Below are 17,008 nucleotides of genomic sequence, written 5' to 3' on the forward strand. Positions count from 1 at the left end.
GGTGGTGTCATCCAATTAGTTGTTTTTATATAGAAATGAGTAAGTAATTGTGTTTTATTTTTACAGGAATCTTGGGAAACCAAAATGAGGCATAATCAGCTGTGTTGTGAGACACCACCTACTGTCACTGTTCATGTAAAATCAGGGTCAAGTAGATCACATCAGCCTAAAAAACCCATTAATCTGAAGCGTCCAATTTTTAAAGATAGTTGGCCAGCATCTGAAAAAAATGCACATAATAGCAACAAGTCTAAACGCCCCAAAGGACCCTGCCTAGTTATACAGCGTCAGGAAATGACTGCTTTCTTTAAATTATTTGGTAAGTTTAAAATATTGTAATAGTGATCATTAGAAAGTACTTTAAAATGAGAATCTAAAGATTTATTTTATCATTTTCATAATAATCAGAGGATGCTGTTATTTTCTGTCAAATTTCTTAAATTTGTTAGTCTTTAATGTTAGGTTTTATTTATATTTCTTTTAGATTAGAAATTCAGACTCATCTCACTTCTAGACTACTTAAATCCAAGTATCAAATGTAAATTCTGAGCAGTTCAAGTTCATAGCATGAATTTTCTTTGACCTAAAATAAAATACTATGTAAAAATCTTAGCTGAGCCAACTGACCTAGTTCAAGGGGTTTCCTAAGACTTTCGGTGCTAAAACTGACCAAACTGGGAAGTTTAGTCAACCTTGAGAAGTCTCAGTATTATATCTGGGGAATATTGTTTAAAATTAATTATGCTTTATCATCATACTCAGATAATAAAATTGGATTTGAATTTGTTCAGGTCATGAGACAGTGAGTGCTACTTTGATGATAAATTTCTTAAAAATCACTGAAAAGAAACTTCTTTATAGTACTTCTACTGGCCAAGAAAGAGAAAGGGATTTTTTTTTTTTTTTTTAAAGATAGTAAGGTAGATTAGAATAAAGGGTAGGATAGACAGATTCTGGTAAATAACTATGGGAATGAATCAAGGCAAGTCTGTAAATCCAGGTAACAATCTTTCTTATTAATAGAGAAAGTCAGATGTGAGTCAGAGGCAAGAGTTGGGGATAAGAGTATTTGACCTTAAAGGACAGAAATTTAAAGAAAAAAAAAAAAACAGCAAACTGGTTAACATTTAAGGAAAAGCAAAAATAAAATAAAAAAAATAAGTAATATAAGGAGAAAAACATTGAACTATGAGGATGTTCTCAGGATCTAGAATGCTGTTAATCCAGGTTTCCCTCTCTATTAAGAGTAGAGCAAAATTATCACCCACAAACTAATTTACTATTCATAACTGAACATGAGAAATAAGTGAAAATACTCAACTCTACCATTTTAGATAATTTATGAAATAGAAATGGAATTAAAGAAGAAATTCTCAAAAAATTAGTACTTATTGGAGCTTTTCATATATTTGACTACAATATTTCTAGGATTCAAAAATTCATATAAAGAAGTTAAGCTTTGTTAAATTGAAAGGGGGAAATGGAGAAAAGCAGATTTTCTCAGATTATATTCTGCAACTACCCACATGTTTTGGGGTTATTATATATTTTAGCCATTTAAAATTGAAATAAATGTTTTTGACCTTTTTGGATGTTATTTTTTTAATTGATGTTGATTAATAAAATTATATAGGTTTCAAGTGTACAATCCAATAATACATCACATGTACAATTGCATTGTGCGTTCACCACCCAAAGTTAAATTTCCTTCTGCCACCATATAGTAGACCTTTAAAATGTTATTCTTTTTTAACAGTATTTTCTTTGTTGATCTTTTGTGACAATAATAAATTATGAATTTTATTTGTGTAGACATTTTCATGTGTATTGGATAATAGATAATTGGACAGAGATAAGTAGGGAGAGAGAGGAATCCAAAACTAAAAATACCCTGGGACTTAAAAAGAGAAAGTAGTAGAAAAAGTAAAACCTATTTAGAAAACAGTATTCATTGTCATTATTGCTTAAAGACTGAATTTTCTTTTATGAGATTCCATTTCTACCTGTTAAAGATTAATTTTGGAAAGTAACAGAGCTAATTTAGAGTTACCCAAGACTATTTCTCAAAGAGCTCTTGTAGTATTCAATAAATCAACCACTTTTACCATTCCAGTCCGAGCTAGGCAAGTCAGATGGGGAAAAAGAAGAAAGCAGTAGCTTGTTGTATAATGCTTGCAATGGTAAACAAACCTACGAACTGAAAACTACACCTTGGACAACACTGGTCAACCATTTGAATTTGATTTCTAAGCATCATTTATAATCTCATGTAGTAATTGATTCTTCAAAAAGAAACATTTTATCTTTAAAAGACAAGTTATAGTTGTATTTTATTGTAGATGACGATTTAATTCAAGATTTCTTGTGGATGGACTGCTGCTGTAAAATTGCAGACAAGGTAAATTTGGTGACAATATAAGCATTAACCAGCATTATTATGTTATTAGACCACCAGAACTTCAGTGAAACCTTATAAGAATTTTCTATCTTATTAATTAAGGTTAGGAAAAGAACTAGCCTGCATTACTCCTTCAAAGTGGAATTCTTACACATTAATTTTTTTTTGAAATTAGCACATACCATAGATTCTATATTTTGAGAAATTGTAGAATATTATTGATCAGATTTAAATGACCTTAAGGCTATATCTGTTTGATTGAAAACAAGAATCAGTATGGACTTTATATGTTTTGATCAGAATTTATTACCTTCTATTAGGCTATGGAGAAAGAATATTCTGAGATTCATTCCACTACAGCAGTCTGTTATACGTTTTAATATTTTGTAGGTAATTTAGATAAATCACAATAATCTTGTAGAGTAAAATTAGCTTATCATGTTCTTTATTTAGGAATCAATGTTTAAAAAATCATGATGCTAACTCATATAAGAGGGACCATGATGTTTCCATACTCTTTAGATTTAACTGAACAGTTATGGTTTCGTCTTCATAAATGCCATCTTAGATCAGGTAGTCATTTCCAAAAATTCAGCATGACTTCACATCACACTTAAAATAATGTGCCAACCAACAGAAAAGGGAATGAATGGAAGACTAGCTTATAATTAAATACCCACTAAGTTAATACTGATGTGAAATTTTTAATTTTAAATTTAAAATAACAAAATGGGAGACGTTTTTATTTTGGAAATATAATTTTGGAAAATTTCAACCAAACACAACTTAGGGTAGAAAGATTAGAACAAAAATCCTCCATGTGCCTAACATCCATGTTGTAGCATGCCACAACAATCAACTATTGGCCATTCTTGTTTTTTCTGCTCCCTCTCCCCAAAAGCAGATCCTAGACATCCTAGCATTTTATCCATAAGTATTTCAAGATATATCTCTAAAAGATGAGATATCTTAAAATATAATCACAATGTCACTAACACGTTTAAAAATTAACAGTAATGCCTTAATATCGAATATCTAGTTCGTGTGGTGTAGTTTTAAACTTTACACTTTTAAGTGCATTACAGCAATTAAAGTTGTGGGACAGCAGGGGGCAGTGCTTATAAAGTAACATACCAGGAGCACTGTTCTTAACACTTTCAAGAGTCCTCTACTAAAAATTACATTAAAAACTTGAACTCTCCTTTGTGGCCAATCCTGTGAAGATGAGACAAATAGGCATTTTATGAGAGGAAATCTAAAACATGAATATTACGACTTGTTTTTAATTTGAACAGGCAGAACCTGGCATAGCATCCTAATGCTAGGCTAGAAATGTCTTTCTAATAATATATTTAAAATACTATTTTCAGTGGAAATAGAGCCATGTCATTCTAATTTATGATTAGACATTATTTTAAAAGATTACTTTAAAAAGAATATGGATGTCTATCTCAAAAGGCTTGGGGAAAAAATCTCGGGGGAAAAAATATTAATATATGCATATATCAAGCCATTGTGACAACATTTTAACAATTGGTGAATCTAGGTAAAAGATGTATGGTTATTCATTTTATTATATTTCAACTTCTCTATAGGTTTGAAATTTAAGATAGAAAAAAATTAGATTTTTGGTTCAAAAAATATTGGCAATAAAATTTAGGAGTTCATTCTAGTTTTAATCATGATAAATGGTCAAGAACTATTTCTCACTATTCACATGGATTACAGGAAACCAAAAAATAAGGACCCAAATAAATAGGTAATTCTTTAATAAGGATAAATAATGCTTTATCGTTTTAGCTTATTATTCATTTTAAAGGTAACTTTTAAAGTAGTTTTACTTATGAAAGCAAAACATTAACATTAATTTTTAACTTTTTTCTCTAGTATCTTTTGGCTATGACCTTTGTTTATTTCAAGAGGGCTAAATTTACTATAAATGAGCATACCAGGATAAATTTCTTTATTGCTCTGTAAGTATGCTTTATACTAAATGATTTTTGTTATAGTTATTTATAATAATGTATATACTTTATTTAAAACAGGCTGTTTAAAACCTGATGTATATCTCTTAATAGGCCTTCCTGTATAAAAGCTATATGTTTTTTACTTTAATAGGATATTTTTATGTTCTTTTAACTGATTTTATCCTTCTTTATGCCTGATTTATTATTCAATATTCCACTTGAGTTTGTATTATACCTTTTACATTTTTCAGTCTCCATATAAATTACCCCAAATTCTTCTCATTTGAACTTAGATTTTTTTTAAAAGCCAGAATATTCTCTTTGAAATTTCCAATTACTATATAGTAAAAATTATCATGATTGCCCCTTTACATTGAATAGCTTGTGGAAAATGGTCTAGACATATACTCATTGTGGATTTATGACTATAACATAGGAGTTATTCATATCTGATACCTTTTATATCCACTCACTGTTTTACTTAACACATTGTACTTTTACCAAGGTATTTTGTTTTTCAATTCTTCCATTGACTTTATATTAGACAGTTTTACTAGCTTTGTGATCTGTTAAATGGTTTTAATAATACGGCTTTCCAATCCATAGGTCAGAATTCTGCTGGAATCAATGTGAACTAAGACTATCTATCTCAATTTCAAAAGCTTTTCTACCCAGTACCTGGATCTAGTGCTATAGTTGGAAATGCATTAATGTAATTTTAAGTACTAAACAAGGGAACTACATGTAAAAATATTTTAAGTTGAATACCACAACTGTTAGCATTGAAGAATAAATTTTTACTCAAAGTCTGTTTAATTCAGAATCAAAGGAATCAATCTCTGCACATATTCAGGGGACACATTTCCCTATGCATAGGGAAAAATGAACTCCATATAAAATTTGGTGATGCTGCTGAATTGGGGGAATATAATAGTATTAACTAGTACTGAATATTATGTGCAAGACACCACAAAATGTTTTTTATAAGCTCATTCACTCTTCTCTATGAGATACATTTTTTTTTAAGAGAGAGAAAAGTTTATTAGAGAAAGAATAATGCTCCACAGACAGAGCTGTGGTCTCTCAAACCCAGAGAATTGAGATATATTTTTTTAACTATCCCCATTTCACAGATAGAGAAATTAAGACTTAAGTACTTTCCAAGATCACAAAAGTTAGTAAGCAGCAGAGCTGGGACACAAATTCAGGTGCGATTTGCCAATGGCAAAATTCAGCCATTGACCAATAAGCTATAATACTATTTATGTCTCTTAATATCGTATTATATTTGTATGTTGATACCCTATTTTGTAGTTTTTTTCTCACCTGAACATTAACGACAAACCAAAAGAAGCTTAGTTTTAATCTTGCTAGATGCCTGAAACTGGATTTGTTTAACTTTTGGGTTATGACCAATCGTGACAGCTTATACTATGTAGTAGTCTGTGAGGTTGCATCGCACGTTGTATTATAAGCTTCATATTAAAAATATGTTAGAATTTCCATTTTATATCTAATCATGCTTTTTGTGTAGCTTGACTCGATAGTTCTTATTTTTTCAGTTAGCCATAGTTCCAACTCACATGTTTTCCTTTCCATATATTTTTATAACACTGAACTTCAATTATCATTCTTCCGTATCTCTTTTACAGTTACTTGTTTCATTCTTAGTTGCCTCTTCTACTTGTCTCTAGGCTCCTTAAGGGCAAGAAACATGTATCTTACCTTTTTACATCCTTCAATAGCTAACATATAAGAAGTTCTTAATTCTTTATTTGAATGAACATAATTATTATACAAATAATGAACTCTCCTCCAAGAAAACTTAAACTATTTCAAATTAGAAGGGAATTTATATGTATACGATGCAGATATTTGATCACATTGAACCTGAAAAATTGTTAATATAGAGTAGAATCATGATGTAGTCCTGATACAACAGTACCATAGTACGTTGTAGATTTTCCATGTTTCACTTAGTCAGCAAGCATGTAAAGAACCAATCTCCGGCTCTACCTATCCTTTTGTTAACTATCAGGGATACTAAAAATAAGAAATTACATAATATCAAAGAGGACAGGATTTGACTCTCATACTGAATACATTTGACAATGAGGTGCTTTATAATGTAATATTAAAATATGTACAATTATTTTAAAGGAGGATAAAGTAATATGTAGGTGCTCATTTTATATTAATGTAACTAAATATGAACATGCACATGGTTTTAAAAAGTAGGTAAGAGGGTATATAATTAAAAGTAAGTCTTCCTTCTATCTCAAGACCTTCCTGCCTTCTCAAGGACATTAACTGTTTCACATGTTTCTGTCTAGAAATAATTTGCTATACATGAACCAGTGTGTATATTACATGAATAGAAGTGTACTGTATACTTCTGTACCCTTAAAATTTTTTAATGTGAAATAATGTACAAAAGAACATATGGAGTGTGTATGTATGTATGTGTGAAAGAATGAAAACAAAACAAATACTCATGCAGCCATGACTCACCTTTAGACTAGAACGTTGCCAGAATCTTAGAAGCTCACTGTTCATTTTCCCAATTAGAACCCTCTCCCTTCCATTGGTCATCATTTTCTTGCTTTTAATTCTATGTATATACCTCTAAATAATACATTATTTGGTTTTTCACGTGTACTATTCTTCTGTAACTTCCTTCTTTTTTTTTTATAATATCATGATTCATTTATTTGAGGTTCATTTCTATTGATATGTGTAACGATAGTTCATTTTATTACAGAATAATCCATTATTACTTATATATTTGGATTTTTTTTCTGCCATCTTGTTTTATACTTTTTATATGTCCCATGTTTTCTGTTTCTTCTTTCTCCTCCATTTTTATCTTCTTTTTGGTTGAGATTTTTTAATTTTTATTTTTTGACACTTTTTTTTTCTCTCTACTTGTTTGGAGATTATGTGGTCTATAGCTATTCTTTTAGCAATTACCTTAGTTATTTTTAATTACAATAACCTTAAGCATTTTAACTCCAATCATCCCTTCCCTCAAATTATATTCTTTTGTTTTAGAATTCTGTAATTTTATATGATGCCCTCAAAAAAAAAAAGTTAGACATTATTATTATTGTTTTTTACATTCAGACTTTGTTTTGATTTACCCACATATTTATTCCTTCTTGCACCTCAAATCTTCCACTTAGGCTCATTTGCCTTCTTTTCTGACTGCTTTTAAACCTCTTTTTCTTTGATGTTTGTCCATTGATTTCAGTATCCTCAGACTTCGGAGTCTGCTTCTGCTCATGGTGCCTTAAGTGTCTTATAAGTTTTTTTTATTATAAGTTGCTCATTTTTCTTGGAAAGTCATCTATGGAGCTTGCATTGTTTCCAATAGGAAATCTGCTCCATCCTTCTCTCTTTTCCTGTTACCTAACATGTCTATTTTTCACTGCTTTTAAGATTTTCTCTTTATCACTGGCTTTGAGCAATTTGACTATGATGTGTGTTGGTGCTTTGGGGTTCTAGGAGCTTTTTTGTGAGTTTATAGTTTTTATCAAATTTTTAAAATTTTTATCCATTTATTTCTTCAAATATTTTTGTTTGTTTGTTTACCCACTGCCTGTTAGGGACTCCACTTTCACCTTTATTAGACTGTTTGAAGTTTTCTCACAGCTCATTGATTCTCTGTTCATTATTTTTGTTTATTTTTCTCTGCATGTTTCATTTTGGATAGTTTATACTGTTATGTTTCAATGCACAAATCTTTTCTTCTGGAATATTTAACCTGCCGTTAATCCCACTCAATGTATTTGTCATTTTTCACATAGTTTTCATCTCTAGACATATACTTTCAGTGTGTCTACTTATCTTTTTGAACATCTGGAATAGTTACAACTATCTTAATATTCTTGTCATTTTTACCATGTGTGTCAGTTTTGATTGATTGATTATTCTTATTATGGAATATGTGTTCCTGCTTCTGTGTATGCCTGATTCTGCTCAAGTATTTGGCAAGATACCGATCTCCGTTTGTGTATAAGGAAACTACCTGATTGTGGGGAAAGACCATAAGAAAGGATTAGAAGGAATAGTGACTAACGTTCCCCTAGGCCTGGAAATAGTATCTGTTCCTACCAGCCAAACTGAAAAAACTGATCATTCACAGGATATTAAGTAGAATACTCAGGAAGGTCTTGCCTCAGTAGTAAGGAGTAATTAGCCCCAGACTGAACATTGCTCCAGAGCCACCTAACAAATCATAAAAGCAAGACCTGAAAGGATCAGACCGTTTCCAAGTAACTGCATCCCAGAACAAAGCTCAAGATTTATAGGAATAAAAATATTCAGAACTCAACAAGGTAAAATTCACTGTATTTCTATTTTTGATCTATTATTTCTTTAATTATGAGTAAGGTTGAACATATTTTGTGTGTTTATAAGTGATTTGTATTTTGCAGGGGAGGGGAAACTGCCCATTCCTGTCCTTTACCTATTTCTTTTTTTTTTGAGTTGCTGGTCTTTTTTGTTAGGTATCTGGCTAATACAGTTGAAGAAGATGAAGAAGAATCCAAATACGAGATTTTTCCATGGGCTTTAGGGAAAAACTGGAGAAAATTGTTCCCTAATTTCTTAAAGTTAAGGGACCAACTCTGGGATAGAATTGACTATAGGGCTATTGTAAGCAGGCGATGCTGTGAGGAGGTAAGATTTTTAAATTCTTTATGGGTTCTCTGTCTTCTGTTTATTTAATTTACCTTGTCTTGTTTTTTAAAGTGCTTCCAATGTAAGGGTAGACCATTAACCTTTATGGTTACCATGAATACAACTTGTGTATTGCAATGTTAATGTTTTAATTTTATACCACAATAATTTAAAATTGCCATTTCTGTTTTCCAGAGCAGTCTACTTCTGTAGATAAGTATTTTTATTTTAATGTGTTTCTCCTGTCTAAAAGATCACTAATTTTGAAAAAGGGTAATGTGCATATTTCAAAATATCTTATAGTAATATCACTGGAATTGAATAATAATTTCCGTTAAAGTATATGAGATTTCAGGTCCCCATGATTGAAATGTGAATTGCATAGTATAAAATTTAAATAAATGTAAATGTTTAAAAACTATACCTCTTTTCATATAGAATACATAAAGCAATTTTCCTTGATGCCGGATTCTATTAAGATAAAGCAGAAAGACACTAAAATTAAAAGATTAGTTATTTTATCTAAAATTCTGGTTTTCAATAAAGAAGAAAGTTAATATTTTAAACTAAAGAAAAATTTTAGGGTAGAAATTAAATAGAAGGCAGTGATCACTGTAAGCCAGTACTAGTTCAGAGAAGTTTGGTAAATGTAAGCTAGATAATACTATAATTAAATTAAGTCATATCCAGTCAAATGACTATGGGTCAAAAGAGACAACAGATTAGTGTCAAACCTGATGGAGAACTTCAGGGATGTGTCACAAAACTCTTCCCAGAACTAATTGTGTAAATTATATTTATTAATGCTATAAAGATATAGCAAGTATGCACATTTGTGCATTAAATTAGGATTGTTGAATGGTGGGGGAAATGCAAAGATTCAGAGATAACTTAGAAAACTGTACAGCAGGCCAAATCTTTACAAGATTAAATTCAGTAGAAAAATATAAAAATTAGGTGTATAAGGCCACCCTAATTTAATGATCCTCATTAAAGGATTTAAATGACTCATTCCAATTACAGGGCATTGAAAGAGTCATATATTATTTTTTGTTACTACCTCCCCATGTCAAGATGGGTAATTTGTGCACCTGTTGCCATCCTTGGATGTAATAGTCCAAGCAAGTACCTTATTTGAACACTCTGATTTTTTCAGAGTAAATGCCCCAAGAGACACTCAGCTAAGAGCATGGAGGAGAGTGCACCAGAGGCAAGAGGCAATGCTCACCTCATGGCAGACTGCCTACTTACTCCCAAGATATAATGGCTAGCATTTTTTAACTGCAATAACTTTAACTTATATTGTTGGAGATAGAATTACCTCAGTTGCTGGCCCAGACTATCTAAAGAGTTAGAGAATGGAGTGACTTAATGGTGTATGTGTAAAAGACTAAAAAGTTTTAGGCAGCTGTAAACTCAGTTGTGTAACGGGATTTACGGAAAAGTTGTCTCTCAAGGATTCAACACTTAGAACTAGCAAATCTTTCCACTAAATCCAGATTTGCATATCAAATTTCCTATTCATATTTTATTATTTAGTAGATACCACAAACTATGCCAAAAATCGAATTTTAGTTCCTCCACATAGATTTCCAAACCTGCTCCTCCAGCAATCTTCCACATATTAATAAATAGTAACTTCATCCTTCTAGTTGTTCAGACCAAAAAAGCTGCCACCCGAGACTTCTTTTTCTCAGATCCATATCTTAAAAAAATATCCAGCATCTTACCATTTCTCACCTACTCCACCTCTAAATGCTGCTTTGTCATCTCTTGCCCCAATTATTGCCATACCCATCCAAATTGTCTTATAATCCTTCTTCCCTAAAGTTTATTCTTCCTACAGAAGCCAGATTAAATCTTTTAAAAAGTCCTATACTCAAAAGCCTCGAGGCTTCCCATCTCACACAGAGCAAAAGACAAAGTCCTTATCATGGCTCTACATGGTCTGCCAACTCTCCTCACCTCTGACTTCATCTCCCATCCTTGCTCACTCCACTCCAGCCACACTGGCCTCCTTGCTGTTCCTCAGACACACCAAGGGCTCTCCCACTTCAAGGTCTTGTATTTGCCAATCCAATTACCTGGAACATTTTCCCCTCCCCAGATATTAGTATGTTTTACTTTCTCACTTCATTCAGGACTCTGTTTAAATGTCACCTCAGAGAAACCTTTTTTTTTTGTAATACCACCCTATATCAAGTAGTATCTCCCTCAATAGAATAATATAGAAGAGTCTAGAAATAAACCCTCATATATATGTTCAATTGCATTTTGACAAGGGTACCAAAGAAATTCAGTGGGGGAAACAATAGTCTTTTCAACAAATGGTGCTGGAACAACTAGATATCCACATGCAAAAGAATTCAGTTGTACAGAAGCAACCGAAGTGTCCTATGATAGATGATTGGAATATTATTCAGCCGTATGAAAAGATGGAATTTGCGACAACATGGATGGATCTTGAAATAATCATGCAAAGTGAAATAAGTCCAACAGAAAAAGTTGAAAACCACATGATATCACTCATATGTGGGATATAAAACTGAAAGCAACAAACAAACATGACAAACAGAGACTCATGGACACGGACAATGGATTTGTGGTTACCAGAGGGAAGGGGAGAGTGGCAGGTAGGGGTAAAAGAGGTCAAATATTTGGTGACGGAAGGAAATTTAACTGTGGGTGGTGAACACAATGCAATATCTATACAACTTACTGTTGAATGATACACTTGAAACTTATGTGATTTCGTTAATGTCACCCTAGTAATTTTTAATAAAAAAGAATGCAGTTGGACTCTTAATTTATATTACATATAAAACCTAACTTAAAATGGGTCAAAGACCTAAATATAAGAACTAAAAACTATAAAGAAAACATAGAGGTAACTCTTTATGACCTTGGATTAGGTCTTAGATATGATAACAAAAGCACAAGCAACAAAAGAAAATATAAAGTGGACATCATAAAGTTTAAAACTTTCTTTCAAAAGATACCATCAGGAAAGTGAAGACAACTCACAAAACGGGAGAAAATTTTTGAAAATCGTCTGTCTGATAGGGGACTTGTATTTAGAATATAAAGAGCTCTTGCAACTCAATAATAAAAAGACAACACAATTTTAAAATGTGCAAAAGATCTAAATAGTCATTTCTCCAAAGAAGATATACAAATAGTCAAAAAAGCACATGAAAAGATGCTCAACATCATTAGTCGTCAGAGAAATGCGAAATCAAAACCAGAAGATATCACTTCACACCCACTAGAATGACTACAATAAAAGATAGTAAGTGTTGGCAAGAATGTGGAGAAATTCAAACCCTCATTCTGTTGGGAATGTAAAATGGTGTAGCTGCTTTGGAAACAGCCTGACGATTCCTCAAAAAGCTAAACATAGAGTTTCATATGACCCAGCAATTCTACTCCTAGTTATATAGTTAAGAAATGAAAACTATAGCCACAAAAAAACTTATACATAAATGTTCACAGCAGCATTATTTATAATAGTCAAAAAGTGGAAAACGATGTCCAGCAACTAATGAATAGATAAAATATATCCATACAAATATTTCTTGACAATGAAAAGGAATGAAGTACTTATACATGCTACAACATGGATGAAACATGAAAATGTTATGCTAAGTGAAAGAAGCCAGTCATAAAGGACCATACATTGTATGATTCCATTTATATGAACTGTTCAGAATAGACAAATCCAAAGACATAAAAAGTAGATTAGTGGTTGCAAAGAGCTGAGGAAAGGAGGAATGGGGTGTGACTGCTTTCTTTATGGAATGACGATAATCTAAAATTGTAATAATGGTTGTGCAACTCTGAATATACTAAAAGCCATTTAGTTGTGCACTTTAAATGGGTGAATTGTACGGTATTTGAGTTATATTTCAATAAAGCTGTTAAAATAACAAGTAGCACCTCCCACTATTACTCTGTATTCCTTTTCTTGGTTTTCTTCATAGCACTTAACCACCATATTACATACTCCATTATGCTTATTTATCTTGCTAATGTCTATTTCCCCCTACTTGAATATAAGTTCTAAGAGGACAGGATCTTTATTTGTTTATTTTTTATTGTACTTCCAGTACAATACCTAGCATATAGTAGACACTCAGCAAATACTGCTGACTGACAGAATGAAGGGAACATAAGGCTTCCAATTCTTTTTCATATCTGCTTATTCATGAAATAGAAAAGAAACTTTAAAACAATTCTTCACTGAGATCACTTAGCACTACCCCTCTCTTGGCAGATAAGCTTACTTAAGTTGTGTTGGTGTATAGGAAAGGCAACTACCTAGTAAGATTTTATCCTATTTTCTTATGTAGTCATCCAACAGCTAATCTGCGAGTAAGACAGCAAGTTAAGTGTTGTGGTGGTTTAATATAAAGAAGTATTATTATCATCCTTGCCCTGAAGTTTGATGCATTAAAGAAGCAAGACATGCTTAGAAATTTAGTTAAGTATTCTATGAATTTGTTATTGAGAATCTGGTATTGGTGTACTGCCAACCCATTTCTTTAGTCTCCTCGAATAAACCCAAGTTGCGATAGTAACTACAAACTGATTTACAATAATAATACTCTACATTTACATTATACTTTATAAATTTATAAATATTTTCATATATCCTCACTAAAATGCCTGTGAGGGTTGAAGCATTCTTATTGTTTAGCAAATGAAACAGGACCAACAAGATTGAGATTTACTCAAAATCTTTCATCAATTAAGTGTCAGAGTCAGAACTTGACTTCATATCTCAAGTGTTATGTTTTCTCTGACAACTAGTCCCTATTACTGATTAGTTTAGAAAATGCATTTGTATCTGTTATGTTATTTTATCTCGAGAATTAAATAGCATAAGTATTCTCTCCATTTTACAGATGAAGAAACTAGAGTGGAAAGGTTGTGATTTGTCTGTGGTCATTTAGTTAGTAAGTGGCAGGACCAGCTGGTATTTAAATTTGGCACTCTTTCCATTATACACCACTGTCAACTTATTCTCTCATTTGAGACCATATGAATTTTATAATTTGTCTTCTATTTTTTTTAACCCTGACTGCTGCAGAGAAACTAAGAGCCAGGTTTTATCCTTAACCACATTAATTCTGTGATTCTTTATTACTGGCATGTATGCTTTTCCTCTTTAGCTATATTTCCCCTTTTGGGAAATCCCCTAGTTTCATAAAAAAAAAAATCATTTGCTCTTTTGTTAGCTGCTTCAAATCCTTTTTTTGGAAAGAGGTGAGGGGTGATTCAATTGAAAAATGTATGTGGCTCAAGCAAATCAAAGGAAGGAAGTATTTATAAGCTCTAGAGTGAATGTCTTCTTTAGAATCTCAACGAAGTATATATTATGTTAGATGTTAATCGTAAGTGATTCTGTAAAGAAAAGCACTTGGCAACAACATGAGAAATGATGGCATTGGATAATGTGATGTAGTGAAAAGGCATCTGAACCCAAAGCATATAAATATTTCATTCTAATGGTAGATTCTAATGATATTTTCTGAATTTTTTTTTATTGGTTGGCTCATTTTATAGTTAATAATAACATCTATTAAAGATTTTTCTAATCTAAAAGTGATACATATTTTTCTTTAAAAAATTGGACAATATAAGAAAAACCACCTGTATTTTTACTACCCAAAGGCAACCAATATATTTTTCTTTGTGCAAGTTTTTATCTTTTAAAAAATAAGCCATATGTAAAATTTTATATTTTGCTTTTTAAACTTAACATTATATCACATTAAAAAATTTTTTGTGTTAAATTCTTCTAAAATTTTATTAGTTACAATGATAATCATTAAATGAATATACTATGGTATTCTTAAATAGTGCCCCATTGATGTTTACCACTTCTTATCATGATAAGTAATGCTGCAATAAATATTTCTCTGCAAGGATATTAAAAAAAAAAAGTATGTAGGGCTTCTCCAAAAAAGAATAAAGACTATTTCAACCTACTTATTCTGATCTTATCTTCTTACAAGGAGCTTACTTTTTTGAACTTCAGCTCCTCTGAGGTGGAATTTATTTAGGTTGGTGATAGCTTAATTTCTAGATTGGTTCACAGATTAATAAGAAAGAATTAGACTCATATTCCAGTTCTTTTATGCATCATCAAGGGTAAAATTTTATCAAGAAGCTTTATTCTTGTTATATACTCTGGCCTAGAGGGAGCAATATCGTCATAGCTGATTTCTGTCAGCTACTACTTGATTACAGATTAGGAATCTAGAAAGCAGTGATGTGATACATGTAATGTGTTGAACTAAATAATCCAATGTCAGTATACAGAAGAGACCTAATATATGATATAGGAAAAGTGCTTTAAACTGCTATACTTGCTCTAGGTCAGGAAGCAAGGTGTAAACCTACTGCTATAGATGACAGTGCCGAAGAAAAATTAATGTTACAAGATTATAATTATAATTATTTGATGACCAGTTGGATGTAGGGCATATGGGTTAGTGAGCTGTCAGAGTTTCAAATCTGCATAACAGAAAGAGTGATGGATTCCATACTGGAAATAGGGAAGGCTAAAGAAGCACACTAGTTTATTGGAAAAATAAGGAATTTGGTATTGAACATATGAATTTAAGGTGATAATTGGGTATTTAAGTGAATGGTCAACAGGTATGAGTAAAATGTGTCATCACATACAAGTGATGTTTAAAACTTCATAGAGTAGATAAGAGACCCAAGGTGAAAGTAATGTTAATATTTTTTGAGCACTTACTGGGCACTGTTCTAAGTACTGCATTATGTATTAACTCACAATTCTAATAGCTACTAGGTAATCCCAGACTAGGAAACTGAAGCATAAAGGCTCACCGACTTCTCCAACATCACACAATTAGTAAAGGAGCACACCAGTATTCAAACCCAGGCAGACTCCAGAATCAGTGCTATTAAGACTTATACTATGCTAACTCTTGAGGTTACAGAGAAGTAGATAGATAGAAAAACAGAGAGCCAAATATTGTATTTTAGAAACACCCACCAAAGGCACGCACACAAAAATCACTAAAAATGACATAAGAGTGAGGTAAAGTAAAAACTAGGATAACATTTCTATTAGGTCAAATACTTAACCAATGCTTCAGAGAAGTCATTTTCATAAAATTATAGAATTTGAGGCCTGTAAGTGACCTGTTTTCTCACATACAAAAGATACTTTATGGCCCAGAAAGTTAAGTAATTTGCCTAAGGTCATAGAGCCAATAGAATTAAAACCAAAATCCTCTTGATCCTGGTACAGTTTCTTTTTTTAATTCACTGTTATCACAATAACATTCTAATTATGTGTGTGAAATATATGTAAATTATATATTAAAAAGTAAATAAGTGTGCGCATGCATTTTTCTAACTGGGTTAGTATGTAGAGAGACCGTGATACCTAGCTTATTGCAGAAAGAATAGTTTACCAAACCTATTTTGAGCCTCTGCTCTCTTCACTAGACTCTGCTATAAGATCCCTATAAAAATCATGTTGTAGGTTCATAATGTCAGGGGCCTCTAATTTTTATTTATTTTTATCTATCATTAAGAAACATTTAATGGCTGCTTAATATTGTATGGAGGGCATTTGATAGAGAGGTGTATGAGAGACTATTCCTGCACACGGGGTTTTCAGTAGAATAGGTTACATGCATAAAAATATATTTGAGTACCAGACATTTATTTGTTAAAAGTCCTAATGTAGCATTAACAATAAAACAAGAAAATCTGAAAGCTAGAGTTTTTAGAAAGGTGGGACTTAGGCAGGGCATTGAGGGAAAGGTAATACTTAAACAAAGGAAGCACATTCCAGACATGGTAAATAAAGAGATTGAAGTGTTGAGGAAAAAATAGTAGATTAATATGGAAGGAATAAGAAGTTCTGATATTCTACTTTCTCACCTTGGGTAGCTCTGAATAATTTCTATTATTATAG

General features: G+C 31.7%; 1 protein-coding gene across 2 annotated transcripts in view; it reads left to right on the forward strand.

Annotated features, from left to right (window-relative positions):
* The window catches only part of SPDYA (speedy/RINGO cell cycle regulator family member A), a 33,514-nt gene that overhangs the window by 7,019 nt on the left and 9,487 nt on the right, over nt 1-17,008 (forward strand). For both annotated transcript variants that reach the window (XM_023536958.1, XM_023536957.1), the window contains exons 2-5: nt 67-319; nt 2,340-2,398; nt 4,286-4,371; nt 8,874-9,045. In XM_023536958.1, coding sequence (XP_023392726.1) covers nt 67-319; nt 2,340-2,398; nt 4,286-4,371; nt 8,874-9,045 — 570 coding nt within the window. The remainder of the gene's footprint in view (nt 1-66; nt 320-2,339; nt 2,399-4,285; nt 4,372-8,873; nt 9,046-17,008) is intronic.

Source organism: Pteropus vampyrus, unplaced genomic scaffold, assembly GCF_000151845.1.
Source record: "Pteropus vampyrus isolate Shadow unplaced genomic scaffold, Pvam_2.0 Scaffold173, whole genome shotgun sequence".
In the NCBI taxonomy this organism is placed as follows: domain Eukaryota; kingdom Metazoa; phylum Chordata; class Mammalia; order Chiroptera; family Pteropodidae; genus Pteropus; species Pteropus vampyrus.